The sequence below is a fragment of the Mizuhopecten yessoensis genome, unplaced genomic scaffold, assembly GCF_002113885.1.
Source record: "Mizuhopecten yessoensis strain PY_sf001 unplaced genomic scaffold, ASM211388v2 scaffold9425, whole genome shotgun sequence".
In the NCBI taxonomy this organism is placed as follows: Eukaryota; Metazoa; Mollusca; class Bivalvia; order Pectinida; family Pectinidae; genus Mizuhopecten; species Mizuhopecten yessoensis.
Genome location: NW_018408041.1, coordinates 600,324 through 627,558, shown reverse-complemented (window position 1 = coordinate 627,558; position 27,235 = coordinate 600,324). Strand labels below are relative to the sequence as shown.

General features: G+C 40.0%; 1 protein-coding gene across 5 annotated transcripts in view; it reads left to right on the top strand.

The window, feature by feature from the left end:
* The first annotated feature begins 220 nt into the window (after positions 1 to 220).
* The window catches only part of LOC110458095, a 49,032-nt gene continuing 22,017 nt past the window's right edge, over positions 221 to 27,235 (top strand). For 2 of the 5 annotated variants that reach the window (XM_021509665.1, XM_021509662.1), the window contains exons 1-3: positions 221 to 278; positions 3,379 to 3,432; positions 12,911 to 13,857. In XM_021509665.1, coding sequence (XP_021365340.1) covers positions 12,941 to 13,857 — 917 coding nt within the window. In that variant the 5' untranslated portion in view covers positions 221 to 278; positions 3,379 to 3,432; positions 12,911 to 12,940. Of the gene's footprint in view, positions 279 to 310; positions 461 to 3,378; positions 3,433 to 8,782; positions 9,357 to 12,910; positions 13,858 to 27,235 lie in introns of those variants that run through there. The other 3 variants (XM_021509666.1, XM_021509663.1, XM_021509664.1) reach the window with 3 other exon arrangements.

Sequence of the window (27,235 nt, the reverse complement as noted above, 5' to 3'; positions counted from 1 at the left end):
CAGACCATGTGTAACACACTTTTTATGCATGCATACACAAATCAATCATATTGCTGTTTAACACAAACCGAGCTTTTTTGCTGACCGAAAGGTCATTTTGACAAGAAAATTTGTTCATCGTTGGAGTTAAGAGAAGTATTGGCATACATGTACTTAGGGCAAACATTTAAACCTAGTTGGTGGTGTGGAACCTCAATTTATTTTGTTAATAGAGTTATGCCCCTTTAGTCACTAGGTGTCGTTTTGAAGTTGAGCTGGAAGTGATGATTGATCACCGGGTGAGTAAGAAGTTGTCAGAGCTAATTAGTAGATGCTCGAGACTCGTGTATATTGACACCAAACCTGTTCGTGATGAATGTACTTAGATTTTGTTAGACTTATCAGAGAATCGGACACGCAACATCGTACAGGTGCCACGAGCACGTTGAGTCATACTTTCGTGTTATGTTTGAGTGACAAGGTATATCAACTGATCCAATATCATAATATCTAGTAGGCTAAGTTATTGACAAATAATGTTCTTCGTTAAAATTAATAGTGTGATATTTATTTAAATTTGTAATAGCATTGGGACAACGTTACAACCAAATATCGAGTCCAACTGTTTATTGACAAGTTTATCTTTAGGTAGAATCTGAAAATAAATCCATAGGTACTGTCACTCACAAAATGGTACGTGCATGTACAGTACTAACCTGTAGTGTACCGAGCCTGGACCAGTACTAATTGACAGTATGTACAGTACTAACCGGTAGTGTACCGGGCCTAGACCAGAACTAATTGACAGTATGTACAGCACTAACCTGTAGTGTACCGAGACTGGACCAGTACTAATTGACGGTATGTACAGCACTAACCTGTAGTGTACCGAGACTGGACCAGTACTAATTGACGGCACGTACAGTACTAACCTGTAGTGCACCGAGCCTGGACCAGTACTAAGTGACGGTATGTACAGTACTAACCTTTAGTGTACCGAGCCTGGACCAGTAATAATTGACGGCATGTACAGTACAAACCGGTAGTGTACCGAGCCGGGACCAGTACTAATTGACGGCACGTACAGTACTAACCTGTAGTGGACCGAGCCTGGACCAGTACTAAATGACGGTATGTACAGTACTAACCTTTAGTGTACCGAGCCTGGACCAGTAATAATTGACGGCATGTACAGTACAAACCGGTAGTGTACCGAGCCGGGACCAGTACTAATTGACGGCATTTACAGTACTAACCTGTAGTGTACAGAGCCTGGACAAGTACTAATTGACGGTATATACAGTACTAACCTGTAGTGTCCCGAGCCTGGACCAGTACTAATTAACAGTATGTACAGGACTAACCTGTAGTGTACCGAGACTGGACCAGTACTAATTGACGGCATTTACAGTACTAACCTGTAGTGTCCCGAGCCTGGACCAGTACTAAATGACGGTATGTACAGTACTAACCTTTAGTGTACCGAGCCTGGGCCAGTACTAATTGACGGCATGTACACTACTAACCTGTAGTGTACCGACCCTGGACCAGTACTAATTGACGGCACGTACAGTACTAACCTGTAGTGCACCGAGCCTGGACCAGTACTAAGTGACGGTATGTACAGTACTAACCTTTAGTGTACCGAGCCTGGACCAGGACTAGTGGACAGTATGTACAGTACTAACATGTAGTGTACCGAGCCTGGACAAGTACTTATTGACGGCATGTACAGTACTAACCTTTAGTGTACCGAGCCTGGACCAGGACTAGTGGACAGTATGTACAGTACTAACCCGTAGCGTACTGAGACTGGACCAGTACTAATTGACGGCATGTACAGTACAAACCTGTAGTGTACCGAGCCTGGACCAGTCCTAATTGAAAGTATGTACAGTACTAACCTGTAGGGTACCGAGCCTGGACAAGTACTTATTGACGGCATGTACGGTACTAACCTGTAGTGTACCGAGGCTGGACCAGGACTAATTGACAGTATGTACAGTACTATCCTGTAGTGTACCGAGCCTGGACCAGTACTAATTGACAGTATGTACTAGGTAAATCCTTCGCCTTTAAAAGTGTCGACAGGAACATGGAATACCAGTAAACTTTTATCTGAATAAACAATGTACCGGGTACCATATGATGTCCCATTCTAATTACAATTTGGACTGAAGACAGATGGTATATATAAAACAATAAAACAGTAGCCCTAAGGAGCTATTGAAACCGACAACACATGAGGTAGGCCTAAGACAAGCACATAATAAAATAAAACCATGGTATTCACTATTCACACTTAAATATGTATAAAGATACTAGTAACTGTAATATGTGAATTGACATATTTATATTATACAACGTATTACAAAATTGATAAAATTTTCTTGTGATATATATATTAAATTCATAAGGTGGCAGTACCTTAATAGTATCGGTACCCAAATACTTATAAATAAATAAATGTGTTAACAAATCAGGTATAACAATGATGTAGTCTTAGAATAGATAGCCATGCACCATTTTTTGACTACAGATAATTAGTTTTTAAGTTCAAATAGCGCAAGAAAACGTAATTCAAACTCAAATGTCAATGTTTTGATTACGTTTTTAAAAAATGGCGCGTGCGACGACTATGCACTCTGTTTTGGACGATAGGAATAAATTCACACTAGAGATCCAATTTAGGTCCCGGCATTCGCAAAAACAGGAGACGCTGATTGGTCACTTCAGAGCGTTCTATAAATATCTCAAGTGAGCCCGGGTGCTAATATCGTTTGTGAGAACACCCATCGATATTCTATTTTTAATACAACCATAAATGAATATAATTCCTATTCAGATTTTTCAATGATTTAATAAAATGATGGTTTGGTGATCCGATTTGGGTACTGTCACCTTATATATAAATTTTATGACAATTTCATCACTGCAACTATGAGTTGTTTGAGTGAGTCCTTTTTCAAATATAATAACATGAGCTTCCAACAAGCAGTTGATAAATACTACAGCTACTGATCTGATTGGATGCATGGTTCAAATCAGTATGATGTAATGAGTCCTCTTAAACTGAATAATGGGTATTGTTATAATTTCTCAACAACATTAATAAACACATTTGAAATAGCAAAACCCCTGGTCCATATATCCTCTTGATATCTTTGATCAGGAATGAGGATGTTTACAAAACATGATCTAATCTGTCAAGGATGACATGTCACATCATATTTATAATCAATATGATGATATTACCCTCTAGGTTGTATATTTATTAACTGAAAATTGTCACAGAGCCAGAAAGTGATGAAATAGAAGTCACCAGAGATATTTTCATATACATATACTAGTATATATGTTACATGATGTGAAAAGTATATCTTACAAACCGTTTTTCAGAGGTGAAGTTATGTACAGAAACATTTGCAAGGTGAAAGAGAAAATTGGAAAAAGGTAAGTTTTAAGAAGTATAATTAAGAGTCCTATCTGAGGTGTTATAAGTACATATTTGACACTATAAGGGTACTGGTTGTGGGTAAATGACACATGGGTCACCTTATTTAGACTATTTTCCCATGACAGACATGAGGATGTCTTTATCCCACTCCCGAGATGAATTCACCATTACAGGTAATAATAAATGTCAATGATTTTATATATTGGTCAGTATGATAGTGTAACAGGCAAGAAAGTAGTGTGCTTCCACTGCGTCAACGTTCCCAGACTTTCTAGACGGAGGCTCTACCACTGAGCTAAAGGGAAATTCCCTCTACAGCCAAGCTAGAAGGCAACCATAATCCTATGATGATTAAAATCTACCACAATAGTATAATATAGAAAGATCAGATAATTAGAAATAGTAAAAAGTATATTTTTAAAGCAATTGGATTGATATCAGATGAAAGTTGAAGAATGGAACAGGGAGTGTTGGAAACAAGGTGTCATTATGAGACAATGTATGAGTGGTGATGTGGTTGAAGGGCAGACAGGAAGCTAACTTTACAGTATAGTGAAGAGAGCAAGGGAGACTTACATCATTAGAGATAGTTGATGGTACACACTGCAGCCTGGGAACCTCCTGTCCAAGCAGCGAGGACAGACACAGAAAGATCATACTCACTGAGGTTGGATTAAAGATAGAGGTCAGTTATTTAAAGAGAGAAAAGAGAGAAGTTTGGTTGTACATAAAGAGCTGTGTTAGAAACATGATAGAAGATATAAAACTAAAACTTAAAGGAACTGGAAGTTGATAATTAGTATAACAAATTTGACCACAAAATTAATTCATTAGGTAGACTAATTATTTCCCATACTGTGTTCAGTCTCACAAAAGTACCTTTATGAGCAGATAATGTACCATTGCAGCTAATTTGTTCTGATGAACTTGTGTTGTTCGTCCAACACCTATTACTTTAAAATGATAATTATCCTTTACAGCTCTGTGGATTTTGATTACACTTGGCTTGAAGCATTCTTGGGCAAAGGGGACTCAATTTTTTATGAACAGAGGAAGTGGTCCCCTGGAGGTAGAGGGGCAGGGCCCAATATGGGAAATTGAGGTTAATCTGAAAAATCCTGCTCTTTCAGTACAATTGTGGGGATTTTAACCAAATTTGGTCAAGAGCATCCTTGGGCAAGAGGGAATCGCTTTTGTATAAATGGAGAGTGCGCCCGGGGGGCAGGGGAGCAGGAACCTAAATAGGGGAAATTAAGGAAAATGTTAAAAGACCACCCATGGGTTATAAAAAGATTCTTGTAACACAACCAATAAGTGTTTCTATGTAACGTTTTGATGACTACTACCGTATGTACTCTGTTGCCTTCATCAGACAAATGACCAGTGAAACGTATGTACACAAGGGTGTCAAATGTGTACCAGTTGTCTGCAAATCAATGTTGATTGGCTACGCTGTAAACGTATGTACAGTTAGTTGTTATATATATACTGAAACGACTCGATTCAGCTACGCTTTATTTAATACTTTTGTCATAGATGTGCGAGAGTCTATTTAGAACTGGGCCACTGTGGTGTATCCTGATGGCTTCCTTTATCTGCCGCTTGAACAGATTGTTCTCTCTGTCCAATACATTGGAGTTATCCCAGTCAATCGCATGATTTTGCTGTGTGGCATGGTCTGTGATTGCTGATTAATTTATCTTGTACTTGAACTCCTTTCTTTCTGATCGGGTGAATTTCTTTCCTTCTTGGGTTTCCGTATCTTTCCCATATGCACCAAGGTGGACCCCAAATCGCCTTCCAGTCTTTCCAATATACGATGCATCGCAGTTTTTGCATCTGATTTTGTATACGCATTCTGCTAGGTTTTCTTTAGGTGTTTTATCCTTAGGGTGTACTTGGATATTAAGGAGCGTTTTGTGGGGCTTCATGGCTGTTGCTATGCCATGACCGCGATTTATCCTCAGGATGGTTTCGGATATACCCTTTATATACGGGATGACCACTTGAGATTTGGTTTTGTTCTTATCCTTGATTGGCGTTTTCTTGTTCTTCACCTTACTTTGACACTGTTTTAGGGCCCATTCCGGATATATGCAAAGGTTTTCATTTCCCTAGCGATGTGATTCTGCTCTTGTATTTTGTCCTGTTGTTCTGTGACTATTGTATCACATCTGTTGAGCAATGTGCATACAGCGCCTAATTTGAAGTTCAGGTATTGGACAGAGTACATACTGTATTAGTCATCGAAACGTTATATAGAAACACTTATTGGTTGTACATGTGTTACAAGAATCTTTTCATAATCCATACTTACCAACCAAAAGAAAATATTTAGAAATGTCCACCCATGGTAGAAGAAAGAAGGAACCCAATTAGGGGCAAGTGTTGGTGAGAGACAGAGCCAATATTTGGAGTTAGTTGCAGTATTAATTTTGATGAGAATGTTTTTCCATGGTTGCTTAATTATCTAGGTGAGCGATACAGAGCCTCTGATCCTCTTGTTCAATACCCTGTTGTACATTGGTACCCTGTTGTACATTGGTACCCTGTTGTACATTGGTACCCTATTGTACATTGGTACCCGATGGCACCCTTACTTCAGCATATACTGGTACAGTATTCTGAGTCTAAATTTTTACCCAAAGGACCATGTCAGCTAATGTTGTGGTGTGACATCTGCCATCTGTCCTTCAACTTTCCTTCTTAAAGCCTTCTAGTCTAGAACATTGGAAGGAATTAATTTTCACCTAATTTTGTATGGAGCAATCAGCAAAAGGAGTTCTATGATGTATAAATAAAGGGTATAGTCCCCATGGGTTCCTTCTGTACTGATATGTAGTCTTTTGTTAACAGGTAATCAGGTTCTGATTGTTACACAAATCTATATATGTAACTTCAAGCATTCAGCTGTACATTGTATCTTAATTATCTTGAAGGATAATGAGGTGTGTGTCATATATTAAGGCCTGACATTAGAGACAACAGTAACATAAGGTGTCATGTTGGATACTGAGGCTGAACATAAGTGTCAATAGTAACATAAGGTGTCATGTTGGATACTGAGGCTGAACATCAGTGACAACAGTAACATAAGGTGTCATGTTGGATACTGAGGCTGGACATTAGTGACAACAGTAACATAAGGTGTCATGTTTGATACTGAGGCTGGACATTAATGACAACAGTAACATAAGGTGTCATGTTGGATACTGAGGCTGGACATTAATGACAACAGTAACATGAGGTGTCTTGTTGGATACTGAGGCTGGACATTAATGACAACAGTAACATAAGGTCTCATGTTGGATACTGAGGCTGGACATTAATGACAACTGTAACATAAGGTGTCATGTTGGATACTGAGGCTGGACATTAGTGACAACATGACACCTTATGTTACTGTTGTCATAAATGTCCAGCCTCAGTATCCAACATGAGACCTTATGTTACTGAGGCTGGACATTAATGACAACAGTAACATGAGGTGTCATGTTGGATACTTAGGCTGGACATTAGTGACAACAGTAACATAAGGGGTCATGTTTGATACTGAGGCTGGACATTAATGACAACAGTAACATAATGTGTCATATTGGATACTGAGGCTGAACATCAGTGACAACAGAACCATAAGGTGTCATGTTGGATACTGAGGCTGGACATTAGTGACAACAGTAGCATGAGGTGTCTTGTTGGATACTGAGGCTGGACATTTATGACAACAGTAACATAAGGTGTCATGTTGGATACTGAGGCTGGACATTAGAGACAACAGTAACAAAATGTGGCACATGAGATGCTGAGGCTGGACGACAGTAACATAAGGTGTCATGATGGATACTGAGGCTGGACATTAATGACAACAGTAACATAAGGTCTCATGTTGGATACTGAGGCTGGACATTAGAGACAACAGTAACAAAATGTGGCACATGAGATGCTGAGGCTGGACGCTGATGATTGATATAGAGGATGTACACTACAGACTTCTCTTAAGAATGCTACAGATGTGTTGTGTCGGATACTGAGGCTGGACACTGGGCTGGTCTATCGTGAAGACCTCAGCTGTTTTTATTGATCAAGGACAAGCTATGCTAGCTATAATTAAACTGGAAACAAAGTGAAATACAGTGTCTTTGTCTTCCAGTTCTGGTATCCTGTATACCTTGTGTCAATATTTGAATTAACAGATCTGGGCTTTGGGTTGGTAAGAGAGGATTCCCTTGTGTTTCTCCTGGACATGACGTCAGTTGCACGGCTTGGTCATGAACATAATAATCACACATAGTTACATGTATATGTGAGTACATATTTTTTCTTTGGGGTCATACATATAGTTTGAAATATTGAAATATTGCATATTGGTCCTACGATAGTACAGTGTATAAGTATTTACCATTATATTTGCTGTTAATAGATATCTTGCTGAATGCTAGCTTACAGTGTATCATGCATTGATTCATAAACATGATCACTGTGACTCCATGTTCATAGACAGGTCAGATAGTATAGGTTAAAAAACTTGCAGCCATGCATGAATTTACAACTCAAGTATATATGTACACTGTTTCAGAAAAAAAATGGCAAATAATATATGGAGTAAGGGGGGGGGGGGGACAAAGCAGGGAAACTGTAGGAGTGAAGGAGTTTAGGAACTTCTGATCATTGTCAACCCATTGGTAATCCTTCCTCAGATTTTATTTTTATAATTAATTGAAATATGTATGCTGATATGGCCAAAACCTAAGCAAAACTAGTTTTGGAGAGGGGTGTCAGAAAATTGAAACTGACATCCAAGGGTGAAGCCAAAAAGAGAAATGGGAGAGGATGTTTTCACCACAGGGGGGATTTACTTTCCCTCAGGCTACAGCCATAGCTGATCATGCAATTTTTTGAAATTTTTACTGGCTCAAAGAAGACCAATTGTTCAATTGAAAGCTGCAGCCAATACAGGCATATTGGATTTCAAATTGAGTACTCTGTACCCCCATATAACCATGCAGCAAAGTAGTTGCTTAGTTGGATCTGCCTAAGCTGTTTGACCCAGCCACTAGGTGACTGGGCTACCTACTCTGACCCAGAACACACACACTGATTAAACTCTTTGTTCCTTGTCAGTTCTCTTCCTTGTCTGTTTTCCTAACCCGTAAATCCCCGTGGGAATTTCTCCCTCTATACCACTGATAAGGTCTTGGAGGCTGTTGATTTCATCTCATAAACCTCAGTAACAAGTTGACTCATAGCTCTAGGTGTAAAGAGCTGGGCTGTAGTATCAATCAAATCATCTCTTTGTATCTATTAGCAATAGAGGATGTTTTGGTAAGAAATCACATGTTGAGTTGAATACACACAGAGTACAGTGAGAGAAACAGCTGTTGGCTAGACTTTGATATGGATAGACTGAGAACTATCGATCTGATGTGGAATATAGCAGTGTAACACAGGACAGAACTAGAGCGAACACACTTCAGTGAACAGGACAGGCTGCTGTGGGTACAGCAACATACAACTTATCAAACTCTCCATCAACTGCATTAGTATCCCTACTAGAGAGATTATATTAGTTGTGCCTAAATACTGGAGACTTTTACTGGCTTATTGGGATACTTATGACTGATGATGAACAGTTTTGTATGACAACAGTTTTGTATAACGTCATGTGCTGTAATTTCCATAACCTGAGTTGGTTGGATTAATTATTTGTTCTTATACCTACATGGTTTTTAGTGTTGATACATAGCAGGTGTGGTGAACCCCAGTCAGGCAGTCTGGGACCTGTAGTTTGTGGTAAAGGAAGTATGCAGCCAGTGTTTTTGGCATTGTCAGGCACAGTTTGTGTGTACATAGACAGTGATGATAAACCAACATCCACAAAAATGTGCAAAACAAGAGATCACCAATGTGAATCTATCAACAGGTATGGCTGTGTTAAATCTATGTCTCATCTGTGAATACATGTACTCCTGGTGATATAAGTTTACATTCGTTATAATCACCTTTTCTTCACCTACCTGTCCATGTACATGCAGTATTGATGGATGCTATTATTAATGCCATGGTTTCAACACTCACCATGAATAATACATGTGTTCTAACTAGCATGTTCAGAGCAGCAATCAGCAGCTATCTAGTAGTCGGTGACAATACTGAAATTAAATACTAACACCCTATGGCTGCTATGCTGCTAATTACCTGAGAATATATTTGAAATTTTACCAATATTATTGCAGTGTACATATATGTCTTTTTTTTATCTTTTTTTTCTTTCCGACAGAAACATACATACATTTTTGTAGTAATATAAATATACACAAACATACATACATACATGCATACATACATACATATATACATACATATATACATACATATATACATACATACATACATATGTACACACACACAAACACACACTCACAATATGCCAAGAGTGTATCACGATATATATCACAATACAGAATGAATATATTGGGATACGTATCCGGATTTAATGTCATAGGAAAGATGTGCTCGATTTTATGATAAGTTGTTGTCAGAATATTATCAGACTTAATCATATATAATATGGATCGCATGGATTTAAGATTTTTGTCAAACTAACTATCGATTACAAAATTTGAACTATTTCCCACCACTATCAAAAGCCTGTTTTATGCTTATTGGCATATCTGTTAGAATTTACAGTTAGTGTACATATCTTGATGCAATACACTTAATGTATATATAAACAAATTTTCACTGCATACTGTATAGTTGCTAGTATATTCAAGAAGGTTTTAATTTCGCTAATTTCCCAAATGGCTCAAGATTTAGGAAATTTTACACCCCATGAAATTTAGGCAGAACAGAGGTTACTAGGGCTAAACATGAAAAAAAAGTATTTATGTCTTCATGTGTTAGTGAATATCAAGATCGTGGCCTACCTTCCCGACAACATGATGCCAGAAACTGGTTCAATGTCACCATTATTGTCATAACACCAAGTTTTCTGTTCTCAATCACGGACTCTGCCCAAGTTCGTAACAAATTGATAAATATATTAAAGTTCACAGGGTTCATATCTAGAAGATGATAATTCAGCAAACGATATATATAATTGAACTTTTAATAAGCACTTAGAGCTATTTGTGAAGTGACCAGTAATAGACTAACAGAAAGTTTGTTTCTCCAAAATAAAAACCTCGTGAATAAGTTCTGGAAACAAAATTGCAGAAGTTTACACCGGCATAATTAAATAACTATAAAGAACACCAGTTTAAAATATGTACAATAATGTATTTGTAAAATTATTTAAACTCGCATTAATTGTACAGGTTTCATACCTCCCATAACTGCTACAGTGATGACACCTATCTAGTACATGTATAGTTAGGGGAGTAATGAAACCTATAGTAGTTATGGGAGGGATGAAACTTATAGCATGTATAGGAGGGATGAAACATATAGTAGTTATGGGAGGGATGAAACTTATAGCATGTATAGGACGGATGAAACCTATAGCATGTATGGGAAGGATGAAACTTATAGCTGGTATTGGAAGGATGAAACTTATAGCATGTATAGGGGGGATGAAACCTATAGCATGTATGGGAGTGATGAAACTTATAGGTGGTATGGGAAGGATGAAACTTATAGCATGTATGGGAGGGATGAAACCTATGGCAGGTATGGGAGGGATGAAACTTATAGCATGTATAGGAGGGATGAAAAATATAGCATGTATGGGAGGGATGAAACCTATAGCAGGTATGGGATGGATGAAACTTATAGCATGTATAGGAGGGATGAAACCTATAGCATGTATGGGAGTGATGAAGCTTATAGCTGGTATGGGAAGGATGAAACTTATAGCATGTATGGGAGGGATGAAACCTATAGCAGGCATGGGAGGGATGAAACTTATAGCATGTATGGGAGGGATGAAACCTATAGCAGGTATGGGATGGATGAAACTTATAGCATGTATAGGAGGGGTGAAACCTATAGCATGTATGGGAAGGATGAAACTTATAGCTGGTATTGGAAGGATGAAACTTATAGCATATATGGGAGGGATGAAACCTATAGCATTTATGGGAGTGATGAAACTTATAGCTGGTATGGGAAGGATGAAACTTATAGCATATATGGGAGGGATGAAACCTATAGCATGTATGGGAGTGATGAAACTTATAGCTGGTATGGGAGGGATGAAACATATAGCATGTATGGGAGGAATGAAATATATAGCATGTATTGGAGTGATGAAACTTATAGCTGGTATGGGAAGGATGAAACTTATAGCATGTATATGGGAGGGGTGAAACCTATAGTAGTTATGGGAGGGATGAAACGTATAGCATATATGGGAGGGATGAAACATAGCATGTATGGGAGGGATGAAACCTATAGCAGGTATGGGAGGGATGAAACTTATAGCTGGTATGGGAAGGATGAAACTTATAGCTGGTATGGGAGGGATGAAACTTATAGCTGGTATGGGAGGGATGAAACTTATAGCATGTATGGGAGGGATGAAACCTATAGCATGTATGGGAGGAATGAAACATATAGAAGAGCTATGGGAGGGATGAAATATATAGTAGTAATGGGAAGGATGAAACATATAGCATGTATGGGAGGGATGAAACATATAGCATGTATGGAAGGGATGAAACCTATAGAAGAGCTATGGGAGGGATGAAACATATAGAAGAGCTATTGGAGGTATGAAACCTATAGAAGATTTATGGGAGGGATGAAACCTATAGCAGGTATGGAAGGGATGAAACTTATAGCTGGTATGGAGTGATGAAACCTATAGTAGTTATGGGAGGGATGAAACTTTTAGCTGGTTTGGGAGGGATGAAACCTAAGCAGGTATGGGAGTGATGAAACTTATAGCTGGTATGGAGTGATGAAACTTATAGCTGGTATGGGAGGGATGAAACCTATAGCAGGTATGGGAGTGATGAAACCTATAGCAGGTATGGGAGTGATGAAACCTATAGCAGGTATGGGAGGGATGAAACCTATAGTAGTTATGGGAGTGATGAAACCTACAGTAGTTATGGGGCAAACACGAATGCAAAGTAATACAAATGATTTTGGTTGCATTAATTTAGCATTAGACTACATTCTGTTCAGAATTTTGAACAGAAGTGCGGGCAAATCAAATAACACATATGAAGGAGTTGTGAGTATATGGAATATAAAATGTCTCGGAATTTGAAAGTACCAAACTTGAATATTGAAGATTTTCTTGTGGTATATATATATCCTTATTTTACATCTGAGTCATAGAGTTAATTTTTTTTCATTATACTTCTCTATAGACATCTAGGTAAAATGTGACTGCACCGAGATCATGGCCATTATAGATGTTGCTTATATGCATCTGGTTTGAGAGTTCTGATAGTATATTGATCATAAAGGTGCTGGCATGCTATATGGAATTAAAAACAGCAGCTGTTATCTGTTTGTATTTTTCAGATATAGATGAATCTACTCGCAGCATTTTAAATGGGGGCCTGCTACTCCAAGTCAGGTCATGATGCATTGGAAACGCCCAACCAGAAACATCCACACTCTCGGCGTCACAAGAATGGTGTGGCGGTCAAGATAGAGTATTCCTCACCTACTGTTCAGACAGAGGACACCCTTCCAGACAGTCACAGGTCCAATGGTGGTGTCGCTCAGCACACAGGCGAGGAAAAGGAGGAGGAAATAGAGGAGAAATCAGCTTTGGTGAATTCTGGTGTAGGTGTGGCCCCATCAGACAGTGGTATAGAGAGCCTGTCCCCTAGTGAAGGGGAGGAACGTGTAGGGAGCCACACTACCAGTAGTGACAGTAAACACTGTGGTACAGACTTCAGTGAGGGGGTGAGCCTCATCCACTGTGCCTGTGACCCCCCACAGGCCTGGCACAGCGTCCACACCAGGCATGGTGAGTGTAGAACTCAGTTGTCTAGTCCGTCCAAATTGGCCAATAGAAAATCTGATATTGTAATTCTAAAACCAAGTTTAAAGAGAACAGGTGCAAAATCTGATAAAAAGTATAGGTTATCATGGAAGTCAACAGACAGTTTAGACTGGACAGCAACTTTATTGACAAGCCTCGACCGCTGTCAGAGCGAGGCCTCGGAGTTTGGTGGGGACGATCTGAGTATCCGGGCTCCCTTAGCAGAGTTTGATTCCATTGATTTCTTGGGGAGTACTGAATTTCTATCCAAAAAAAAGAGAGCAAGCAGTTTTGTTGATTATAATTCCGAAACATTTCAATTTCAATTTGATTTTTCTGGATTAGAATCCGACAGGAAGTACAAATCTTGTGACTCCGCACCAGTGACTCCCCAAAGTGAGGAACCTCCATCAGTCATTGGTGCGGAACATGTCACTGTGGATATACCACATTCCAAGCGATCCTCCCGTGACCTCAGGTAAGTTTGGACAGGTATACTTTTACTTTCCTTGGCTTGCTTGTAACCGTCTTACTGATGTGTAAATCTCATCCCAGTGGTGGTGGCTTATTTCTGTCACCTTTTTTTACTACATTGTAGATTACCAATTTTGCATGCTATGATATTCCAGGACTTTTTAATTGATTCATATTTTAAAAGTTTTTCCAGCTTTCCAGCTTTCTTTAGAGCCAAAAAGTGCACCTCTTGGAAGCTTTGATATAGAATTCAGTTAATTTGCAGTAATGACTGTTTCTGAGTCAGGCTCTTTATTAGTAGCGGAAGGTGTGTACAGAGTCAGATTGGCCACGCTGTATGTTGTGTTCCTGTATTAGATCTCAACAGAGTTGTTACATTGACATCATAATTGACCTATTTTATATGTATGTACTGGTGTGTGTCTCATAGTCGTGTCTGGGTTATTACATTTTATAATAAGATTAATATAAGCAGTGTGTATTTGTTTCTAAGAGCTAATTTTGTGTTTTTGCTAATACTGCTTAGCTGATTGGCTGTTTTTTGTACTGATTATATCTTTTCAAATGCAGATATTTTCCCCTCCTCTAATTTATCTGCCAGTTGAGTCTGGTTTATATGTTGTGGTATACCTTGTTTAAAGTTGTTTGTACATGTACAGTAAAATACGGTTATAACGAATCCCAAGGAACCTGCCTAATCCGTTCTTTATAAAGGTAGTTCATATAACATGTATAGCAAATATATATTGTTATTTTTAGAAACATTGATATATGAAATAGGAATAAACAACGTAAACACAAATCAAGGGGAATGTTTTAATTTATCTTAACATATGTGTTTATGACCACAATGCTCACAGCTTGAAGCTCATTTCAAAAAGTCTGTTATCTCTTTTTGCTGTAACTTGTCACGAGTCTCAGTACATATCGTTGATATTAGCACTTGCCCTGCTCCGCCATGGTGACCTCCACCTAAGCAGCCTCAGTCTCGACTCAATACGTAGATTGGCATCGAAAACATAATTACTCTACTCATTAGTCTAATTATATTACGTACAAAGCATATAATATTATGTTAGATAAACAACCCAACACATACCGGTATTGTCATCGAAAACACAACTCACTGTGTTCAGTTATCGTACAAAGTGTACAAAAGTAAGTAGCTAACATCATGGGCATCTCGGTGAAGGTAGAGACCACTGTAGTCTGGTGTATGACATATCTGTGAAGGTCGAGACCACTGCAGTCTGGTGTATGACATCTCTGTGAAGGTAGAGACCACTGCAGTCTGGTGTATGACATCTCTGTGAATTTCAAGACCACTGCAGTCTGGTGTATGACATCTCGGTGAAGGTAGAGACCACTGTAACCTGGTGTATGACATCTCTGTGAAGGTCGAGACCACTGCAGTCTGGTGTATGAAATCTCGGTGAAAGTCGAGACCACTGCAGTCTGGTGTATGCCATCTCTGTGAAGGTAGAGACCACTGCAGTCTGGTGTTTGACATCTCTGTGAAGGTAGAGACCACTGCAGTCTTGTCTATGACATCCGTTTTTGGAAATTGATTCTTACTACAGTGTTAAGATAACACTGAATTTCACCTGAGGGGACTTCTGATTTGCTTCGTAATAGACAATAATTCACTATATAAAATTTGTATTATGATCATATAATTACTGACGATTACATAGAATAAGAGGGAGATGAGTTTGGGAATCAAAATTAGTTCGCAAAACCCATGAAATCGCAATAAGCCTGTTCGTACTAAACGTGTTTTACTGTATGTTGATTGTCGATGTTCAAGTGGTTTTTCACATCATGTTCTTCACAATATCAAGTACTTACAGATGAATGTAATGTAAATCTACTATGATCATTCTTTATACTATATAGTTTATACTATATAGTTTATACTATATACTATAATACTATATACTTTATAGTATATACTTTATACTATATACTATATACTTTAAAGTAGACTGTGGCCAACTGCTATTGGATGCTGTAACTTTTTAAACTCAAATAAACACATGATTTAAGGAACTAATATCAGCACTTAATTAACTGCTAATTACAGACTTATCACTGTGGTAACCATTGGTTATGTATATAATGTGTGTGGTGTAATATAAAGTGTGTGGTTTGGTTGAGACATGTGACAGCTGGTTGTACAGTGAGTGAACAATGTTTTAGTTGTGAAGTAATATTGTGTGATATTCAATTTTGATGAGAGTTGGGTGGATGAAGCAGCTGTGTTAATATAACATACAACACTATATATATGTTCTGGGGATCATCTGGAGTTAATAACAAATTTAAGTGTTCACATAAGTTCATAGTTAAGATATGATGATAATGATATTAATGTTTTCAACTTTGTGTTGCTTATTTTGTGCTTTTAAGATAGAGAAGTGTGCATTTTTAGCTCACCTGCCCGAAAGCTTATGCCATGGCGCAGCGTCTGTCCGTCCGTCCGCTACTTGACCTGAATGGCCCAATAGATTATGACCAAATTTGGTTAGAAGCATCTTTGGGTGAAGGGGAACAAATTTTGTATAAATGGTCGGTCTGGCACCCCTGGGGGCTGAGGGGCGGGGCCCAATAGGAGAAACATTGCAAATTCTTTAAAATCCTTCTCATTCTGTAGGAATGAAAGGATTTGGTCCATATTTAGTCTGAAGCATTCTTAGGTGAAGGGGAACCAATTTTGTATAAATGGTGGGTGTGGCCCCCCAGGGGCCTGAGGGACGAGGCCAAATAGGGGAAACATAGCAAATTATTCTTTATAATCCTTATTTGGTGTGGGTTATCCTTGGGTAAAGGGGAACTAATTTTGTATAAATGGTGGGTCTGGCCGCCCTGGGGGCTGAGGGGCGGGGCCCAATAGGGGAAATATAGCAAATTCTTTAAAATCATTTTTCTTCTGTAGGAATGAAAGGATTTGTTCCATATTTGGTCTGAAGCATCCTTGGGTGAAGATGAACCAATTTTGTATAAACCTTGGGTCTGGCCCCCCAGGGGCCTTAGGAACGGGGTCCAATAGGGGAAACATAGCAAATTATTCTTTAAAATCCTTCTTATTCTTTAGGATTGAAAGGATTTGGTCCATATTTTGTGTGGAGTATCCTTTGGTAAAGGGGAACAAATTTTATATAAACGGTGGGTGTGGCCCCCACTGAGACCTGAGGGGCGGGCCCAATAGGGGAAATAGAGGTAAATCTTTAAAATCCTTCTTCTACCATAGGGATGAAGGGATTTCTTCCCAATTTGGTCTGGAGGATCTTGCGCAATAGGGACTCAATTTTGTATAAACAGTGAGTGTGACCCCCCTGGGGGGGTGGGGGGTGGGGGGCAGATTGGCAGGGCCCAATGGGGAAAACATAGCAAATTCTTCAAAAACCTTCTTCTTCTATACGAAAGACAGGATTTTGTCCAAATTTGGTATGAAGCATTCTAGGGTGAAGGGGAACCAATTTTGTATAAACAGTGTGTCTAACCCCCCTGGAAGCAGAGAGGCGGGGCCCATTAGGGGAATTAGAGGTAAAACCTTTAAAATCCTTCTTCTACCCTAGGGATTAAGGGATTTTATCCTAATGTAGTAGGACGAGGAATATTGATAAAGGTAGTGCCGTCGCTGGGGCTCTAACCTGCGATCCTTGGCTCTCCAGCCCGATGCTCTACCGCTGAGCTAAAGGGAAATTCCCTACAGCTGACGCTTGTAAGACAACCTAATTAATTCACATCTTTTACACTAGCATCATTGGGCCAAAGGGACTCAATTTTGTATAAGCAGTGGGTGTGGTCTCCCAGGGGGCAGAAGGGCGGGGCCCAATAGAAGAAATAGAGGTAAAACCTTTAAAATCCTTCTTCTACCATCAGGATTAAGGGATTTTATCCTTATTTAGTCTGGAGCATCCTTGGGCCAAGGGGACTCAATTTTGTATAACAGTGGGTATAACCCCCTAAGGGCATATGTACTTACAGCACCTACCATTGAGTGCTATATCTTTACTTCATACCAATTAAAAACATATTCAGGTGAGCGATACAGGCCCTCTGGGCCTATTGTTTCGTGTAAAATTTGTACACTGTGCGTAGTTTCAAATTAGTGTTCATTTGTAGTATATCAAGTGAAAATGGTTTTTAGGTACCAACTGTTAACAGCCAGTACCTGTTCATATCCAAAGTGGAATACTAATGAAGATTTATTGGTATATCTTGTTAGTAAAATGATAGAGAAAAGTGATAACCCCGGTATGTACAGATGAAGTGACATTTATACTGGATAAAACAGTAGAAAGTAGGTAGGGTAAAATGATTACATTTATACTGGATAAAACAGTAGAAAGTAGGTAGGGTAAAATGATTACATTTATACTTATACTGTAATGGGTAAAATAGTTTAATAGAGTATGATTAGTGTTGATGAGTAATGAAAGTAATCATGTGTTGGAGCTGGACCAAGCACTTATCAGAATACAGAGATGGAAGGGCAGTTTGTTAGAGGGAAACACTGATACCAGGCAATGTGCTGATAGCGCTAATGGAGTTATCTAGTGGCAGAGGATGTTGTTAGAATATCAGCTGGCTATCAGGTGAACACTTAGCGTAGTACTTTCTATTTACCCCCCATCACCTGTGTAGTACTTTCTATTTACTAACCCACCCACCCACCCCACCCCCCATCACCTATATAGATTGGCTTTTCCAGTTTAGCCTAATATGCAATATTTTTGCTTCTATTACATGTGGCTTTTTATTAGTTCTGCGGGTCTTTGGCTGGGAGCTTGAAGACAGTTCTACGTTCCCTGTCATAAGGATCTCAGCAGTCGAAAATGAAGTTAACGTCATACGATTCTAAAACTTATACTTATTTGTGAATCTTACATAATAATAGTTATTTTAAATTTGTTATCTGAAAATATAAATAAAAAAGGAAAACAAAAACATTTGATGTAAAAACAACTGATGACTTTTAAATTGCAAAGCCTACATTTTATCAATGATGCCATACAGGAATTATAATGCAAGGCATCAAAATAAGTGTAAAGGTTATAGAATGAAGAACTGGACAGGGGAAGTTACACTAAGCCAGAAAACCTCCTTTTGGGTGCTTCATCTTCTATATGGAAGGTAGAATAATCCAAGTCAGAGTGACTTCGAGCGGAACTCTTCTAATTGTCAGTTATAACTGAAGCAGTGGTCCCCGTCACCTTGAGATCTCTGTCGGAGGGAATCATCCACTACACTAATTGTCAGTTATAACTGAAGCAGTGGTCCCCGTCACCTTGAGATCTCTGTCGGAGGGAATCATCCACTACACTAATTGTCAGTTATAACTGAAGCAGTGGTCCCCGTCACCTTGAGATCTCTGTCGGAGGGAATCATCCACTACACTAATTGTCAGTTATAACTGAAGCAGTGGTCCCCGTCACCTTGAGATCTCTGTCGGAGGGAATCATCCACTACACTAATTGTCAGTTATAACTGAAGCAGTGGTCCCCGTCACCTTGAGATCTCTGTCGGAGGGAATCATCCACTACACTAATTGTCAGTTATAACTGAAGCAGTGGTCCCCGTCACCTTGAGATCTCTGTCGGAGGGAATCATCCACTACACTAATTGTCAGTTATAACTGAAGCAGTGGTCCCCGTCACCTTGAGATCTCTGTCGGAGGGAATCATCCACTACACTAATTGTCAGTTATAACTGAAGCAGTGGTCCCCGTCACCTTGAGATCTCTGTCGGAGGGAATCATCCACTACACTAATTGTCAGTTATAACTGAAGCAGTGGTCCCCGTCACCTTGAGATCTCTGTCGGAGGGAATCATCCACTACACTAATTGTCAGTTATAACTGAAGCAGTGGTCCCCGTCACCTTGAGATCTCTGTCGGAGGGAATCATCCACTACACTAATTGTCAGTTATAACTGAAGCAGTGGTCCCCGTCACCTTGAGATCTCTGTCGGAGGGAATCATCCACTACACTAATTGTCAGTTATAACTGAAGCAGTGGTCCCCGTCACCTTGAGATCTCTGTCGGAGGGAATCATCCACTACACTAATTGTCAGTTATAACTGAAGCAGTGGTCCCCGTCACCTTGAGATCTCTGTCGGAGGGAATCATCCACTACACTAATTGTCAGTTATAACTGAAGCAGTGGTCCCCGTCACCTTGAGATCTCTGTCGGAGGGAATCATCCACTACACTAATTGTCAGTTATAACTGAAGCAGTGGTCCCCGTCACCTTGAGATCTCTGTCGGAGGGAATCATCCACTACACTAATTGTCAGTTATAACTGAAGCAGTGGTCCCCGTCACCTTGAGATCTCTGTCGGAGGGAATCATCCACTACACTAATTGTCAGTTATAACTGAAGCAGTGGTCCCCGTCACCTTGAGATCTCTGTCGGAGGGAATCATCCACTACACTAATTGTCAGTTATAACTGAAGCAGTGGTCCCCGTCACCTTGAGATCTCTGTCGGAGGGAATCATCCACTACACTAATTGTCAGTTATAACTGAAGCAGTGGTCCCCGTCACCTTGAGATCTCTGTCGGAGGGAATCATCCACTACACTAATTGTCAGTTATAACTGAAGCAGTGGTCCCCGTCACCTTGAGATCTCTGTCGGAGGGAATCATCCACTACACTAATTGTCAGTTATAACTGAAGCAGTGGTCCCCGTCACCTTGAGATCTCTGTCGGAGGGAATCATCCACTACACTAATTGTCAGTTATAACTGAAGCAGTGGTCCCCGTCACCTTGAGATCTCTGTCGGAGGGAATCATCCACTACACTAATTGTCAGTTATAACTGAAGCAGTGGTCCCCGTCACCTTGAGATCTCTGTCGGAGGGAATCATCCACTACACTAATTGTCAGTTATAACTGAAGCAGTGGTCCCCGTCACCTTGAGATCTCTGTCGGAGGGAATCATCCACTACACTAATTGTCAGTTATAACTGAAGCAGTGGTCCCCGTCACCTTGAGATCTCTGTCGGAGGGAATCATCCACTACACTAATTGTCAGTTATAACTGAAGCAGTGGTCCCCGTCACCTTGAGATCTCTGTCGGAGGGAATCATCCACTACACTAATTGTCAGTTATAACTGAAGCAGTGGTCCCCGTCACCTTGAGATCTCTGTCGGAGGGAATCATCCACTACACTAATTGTCAGTTATAACTGAAGCAGTGGTCCCCGTCACCTTGAGATCTCTGTCGGAGGGAATCATCCACTACACTAATTGTCAGTTATAACTGAAGCAGTGGTCCCCGTCACCTTGAGATCTCTGTCGGAGGGAATCATCCACTACACTAATTGTCAGTTATAACTGAAGCAGTGGTCCCCGTCACCTTGAGATCTCTGTCGGAGGGAATCATCCACTACACTAATTGTCAGTTATAACTGAAGCAGTGGTCCCCGTCACCTTGAGATCTCTGTCGGAGGGAATCATCCACTACACTAATTGTCAGTTATAACTGAAGCAGTGGTCCCCGTCACCTTGAGATCTCTGTCGGAGGGAATCATCCACTACACTAATTGTCAGTTATAACTGAAGCAGTGGTCCCCGTCACCTTGAGATCTCTGTCGGAGGGAATCATCCACTACACTAATTGTCAGTTATAACTGAAGCAGTGGTCCCCGTCACCTTGAGATCTCTGTCGGAGGGAATCATCCACTACACTAATTGTCAGTTATAACTGAAGCAGTGGTCCCCGTCACCTTGAGATCTCTGTCGGAGGGAATCATCCACTACACTAATTGTCAGTTATAACTGAAGCAGTGGTCCCCGTCACCTTGAGATCTCTGTCGGAGGGAATCATCCACTACACTAATTGTCAGTTATAACTGAAGCAGTGGTCCCCGTCACCTTGAGATCTCTGTCGGAGGGAATCATCCACTACACTAATTGTCAGTTATAACTGAAGCAGTGGTCCCCGTCACCTTGAGATCTCTGTCGGAGGGAATCATCCACTACACTAATTGTCAGTTATAACTGAAGCAGTGGTCCCCGTCACCTTGAGATCTCTGTCGGAGGGAATCATCCACTACACTAATTGTCAGTTATAACTGAAGCAGTGGTCCCCGTCACCTTGAGATCTCTGTCGGAGGGAATCATCCACTACACTAATTGTCAGTTATAACTGAAGCAGTGGTCCCCGTCACCTTGAGATCTCTGTCGGAGGGAATCATCCACTACACTAATTGTCAGTTATAACTGAAGCAGTGGTCCCCGTCACCTTGAGATCTCTGTCGGAGGGAATCATCCACTACACTAATTGTCAGTTATAACTGAAGCAGTGGTCCCCGTCACCTTGAGATCTCTGTCGGAGGGAATCATCCACTACACTAATTGTCAGTTATAACTGAAGCAGTGGTCCCCGTCACCTTGAGATCTCTGTCGGAGGGAATCATCCACTACACTAATTGTCAGTTATAACTGAAGCAGTGGTCCCCGTCACCTTGAGATCTCTGTCGGAGGGAATCATCCACTACACTAATTGTCAGTTATAACTGAAGCAGTGGTCCCCGTCACCTTGAGATCTCTGTCGGAGGGAATCATCCACTACACTAATTGTCAGTTATAACTGAAGCAGTGGTCCCCGTCACCTTGAGATCTCTGTCGGAGGGAATCATCCACTACACTAATTGTCAGTTATAACTGAAGCAGTGGTCCCCGTCACCTTGAGATCTCTGTCGGAGGGAATCATCCACTACACTAATTGTCAGTTATAACTGAAGCAGTGGTCCCCGTCACCTTGAGATCTCTGTCGGAGGGAATCATCCACTACACTAATTGTCAGTTATAACTGAAGCAGTGGTCCCCGTCACCTTGAGATCTCTGTCGGAGGGAATCATCCACTACACTAATTGTCAGTTATAACTGAAGCAGTGGTCCCCGTCACCTTGAGATCTCTGTCGGAGGGAATCATCCACTACACTAATTGTCAGTTATAACTGAAGCAGTGGTCCCCGTCACCTTGAGATCTCTGTCGGAGGGAATCATCCACTACACTAATTGTCAGTTATAACTGAAGCAGTGGTCCCCGTCACCTTGAGATCTCTGTCGGAGGGAATCATCCACTACACTAATTGTCAGTTATAACTGAAGCAGTGGTCCCCGTCACCTTGAGATCTCTGTCGGAGGGAATCATCCACTACACTAATTGTCAGTTATAACTGAAGCAGTGGTCCCCGTCACCTTGAGATCTCTGTCGGAGGGAATCATCCACTACACTAATTGTCAGTTATAACTGAAGCAGTGGTCCCCGTCACCTTGAGATCTCTGTCGGAGGGAATCATCCACTACACTAATTGTCAGTTATAACTGAAGCAGTGGTCCCCGTCACCTTGAGATCTCTGTCGGAGGGAATCATCCACTACACTAATTGTCAGTTATAACTGAAGCAGTGGTCCCCGTCACCTTGAGATCTCTGTCGGAGGGAATCATCCACTACACTAATTGTCAGTTATAACTGAAGCAGTGGTCCCCGTCACCTTGAGATCTCTGTCGGAGGGAATCATCCACTACACTAATTGTCAGTTATAACTGAAGCAGTGGTCCCCGTCACCTTGAGATCTCTGTCGGAGGGAATCATCCACTACACTAATTGTCAGTTATAACTGAAGCAGTGGTCCCCGTCACCTTGAGATCTCTGTCGGAGGGAATCATCCACTACACTAATTGTCAGTTATAACTGAAGCATTGTTCCCCGTCACCTTGAGATCTCTGTCGGAGGGAATCATCCACTACACTCATTACAAACCTTGAATTTGAATCTTCTTGAAATCATACTGACGGTCAATCAACATTTCTGTGTTCTGAATGGTCAAATATCATTTGTTGTTTAAATTCCCCTATCGCTATGTTTATTCAGGGTTACCAGATATTATTGTTGACTTCTTACACACATGTTCAGAGTTGCAGGTCTACATTGCATTTTGTAAAAAAACTGCTGAGTGTGATTATGGCCGACCGCAGACGTCATGTAACAAAGTGTAACGATGCAGAGGGAACATGGGACTGTATCACATGATAGACCTTTATAACAAAGTGTAACGATGCAGAGGGAACATAGGACTGTATCACATGGTAGACCTTTATAACAAAGTGTAACAATGTAGAGGGAACATGGGACTGTATCACATGACCTTTATAACAAAGTGTAACGATGCAGAGGGAACATGGGACTGTATCACATGGTAGACCTTTATAGCAAAGTGTAACAATGTAGAGGGAACATGGGACTGTATCACATGATAGACCTTTATAGCAAGTGTAACAATGTGAGGGAACATGGGACTGTATCACATGACCTTTAAAACAAAGTGTAACGATGAAGAGGGAACATGGGACTGTATCGTATCACATGACCTTTATAACAAAGTGTAACGATGCAGAGGGAACATGGGACTGTATCACATGGTAGACCTTTATAACAAAGTGTAACGATTGAGAGGGAACATGGGACTGTATCACATGACCTTTATAACAAAGTGTAACCATCCAGAGGGAACATAGGACTGTATCACATGACCTTTATAACAAAGTGTAACGATGCAGAGGGAACATGGGACTGTATCACATGACCTTTATAACAAAGTCTAACGATGCAGAGGGAACATGGGACTGTATCACATGAAAGACCTTTATAACAAAGTGTAACAATGTAGAGGGAACATGGGACTGTATCACATGATAGACCATTATAGCAAAGTGTAACGATGCAGAGGGAACATGGGACTGTATCACATGATAGACCTTTATAGCAAAGTGTAACGATGCAGAGGGAACATGGGACTGTATCACATGAAAGACCTTTATAACAAAGTGTAACAATGTAGAGGGAACATGGGATTGTATCACATGATAGACCATTATAGCAAAGTGTAAAGATGCAGAGGGAACATGGGACTGTATCACATGAAAGACCTTTATAACAAAGTGTAACAATGTAGAGGGAACATGGGATTGTATCACATGATAGACCATTATAGCAAAGTGTAACGATGCAGAGGGAACATGGGACTGTATCACATGACCTTTAAAACAAAGTGTAACGATGCAGAAGGAACATGGGACTGTATCACATGACCTTTAAAACAAAGTGTAAAGATGTAGAGGGAACATGGGACTGTATCACATGACCTTTATAACAAAGTGTAACGATGCAGATGGACCATGGGACTGTATCACATGTCCTTTATAACAAAGTGTAACTATGCAGATGGAACATGGGACTGTATCACATGACCTTTATAACAAAGGACTTGTCATATTGTCATCATTCCAGCCGCTATCACTTCCAGTTGCTTGCTTTTTACATGTTCAAGTGACATGAGTTTTGCCAACACGCAGAAAATTAAACTCATCAAGAAATATAAATGAACTAAGAACTTCAATTTATCAATTTAAAACATGTAACAAATTTAAGTTCAAGAAAACAATATTTTTTTGTGAAGTGATGAGCAATAGAAATGTTCTATGCAGTAATTGTTTCCAGTTTGATTGATAAGTTCCTTTAGAAGTTTATAGCAAGAACACGAGCATAGATGATTGTACTTTGTCAAGCTAATCTATTAATATTGTGTTTGGGGTATGAAAAAGTAATGTAATAGCTGTATAAAAACTTCTTCTTTACTGAACCTACCTTATGTTTCCTGTCCTTAATTTATTATGTATAGATTTTAGCTCACCTGCCCGAACGACAAGACTTGAAGTGATTATGCCATGGTGTGGGGTCTGTCATCTGTTTGTCAACTTTTCACTAAAAAGCCTACTAATCCAGAATGATTGAATGAATTTTGACCAAATTTGGTGTGGAGCATTACTTGGCAAGGGGGACCCAACTTGGTATAAAGAAGGGTGTGGCACTCCTGGGGGCAGACAGGTGGGCTCAATATGGGAAATATTGGTAAACTTTAAAATCCTACTCCTTAAGTAGGGGTAAGGGATTTTGACCTTAATTGATATCCGTCTGTCTGTTTCATGTAAAAACACATAGCAGGTGAGCTATTCCCGCCTTTGGGCTTCTTCCTGTATGCATATTATATATATCATGGCAATCACTTTCTTTTATACAATACTTCTATATATACATGGAATATCATATAAGAGTTCTTCACTTGTTCCGAATGTTTTTAGAATAAATGGGATGTTAGTGTGCGAGATGTACTCTTTAAAGCTTATATATATATGATATGTCTGATACCATCACATTATACTCAGTTTCTACCTATATGTAAATCTTTTAGTGATATAAATCTTGTTTATGACAGCTGAAATCACACAGAATATGTTTGATACTTTGTAGAGAATTCCTGGCACAGGTGGGCATTATTTATAGATGACTGTATACATCAGTCTTAGAAGGCAGCTGTCACATGGCCAGCAGAACTCCGGTCACTATAAACCAATAACAATATTTACTTATACTAACAAAACACTATCCAACAGTAATCTAGATTCTAAATCAGACAATACTGTAGTCATTACACATATTGAAGATTTCATGTAGTGTTTGTTTTCAGAGATAATAATTATGTCACATCCAAAGGTTAAACACTCAAAGCTTGATGTATCAATAAATTCATGATATATATTGATGATGATTTGTCCATGTGATATGTGTACATATAACTTACAAAGGAATTAAGCTGTTTACTTTTTCAATATGTCTGTATTATATATTGTTTTTTTAATTGATGTTCAAGTGTAAATTATAAATCAGCTTATTTTGCTGTGTGAAATGATACATTTATATTTTTAAGATGTCCTAGCACTAAGTGTTAGTGTGAGTTCATGGTCTGGTATGATGTCCTAGCACTAAGTGTTAGTATGAGTTCATGGTCTGGTATGATGTCCTAGCACTAAGTGTTAGTGTGAGTTCATGGTCTGGTATGATGTCCTAGCACTAAGTGTTAGTGTGAGTTCATGGTCTGGTATGATGTCCTAGCACTAAGTGTTAGTGTGAGTTCATGGTCTGGTATGATGTCCTAGCACTAAGTGTTAGTGTGAGTTCATGGTCTGGTATGATGTCCTAGCACTAAGTGTTAGTGTGAGTTCATGGTCTGGTATGATGTCCTAGCACTAAGTGTTAGTGTGAGTTCATGGTCTGGTATGATGTCCTAGCACTAAGTGTTAGTGTGAGTTCATGGTCTGGTATGATGTCCTAGCACTAAGTGTTAGTGTGAGTTCATGGTCTGGTATGATGTCCTAGCACTAAGTGTTAGTGTGAGTTCATGGTCTGGTATGATGTCCTAGCACTAAGTGTTAGTGTGAGTTCATGGTCTGGTATGATGTCCTAGCACTAAGTGTTAGTGTGAGTTCATGGTCTGGTATGATGTCCTAGCACTAAGTGTTAGTGTG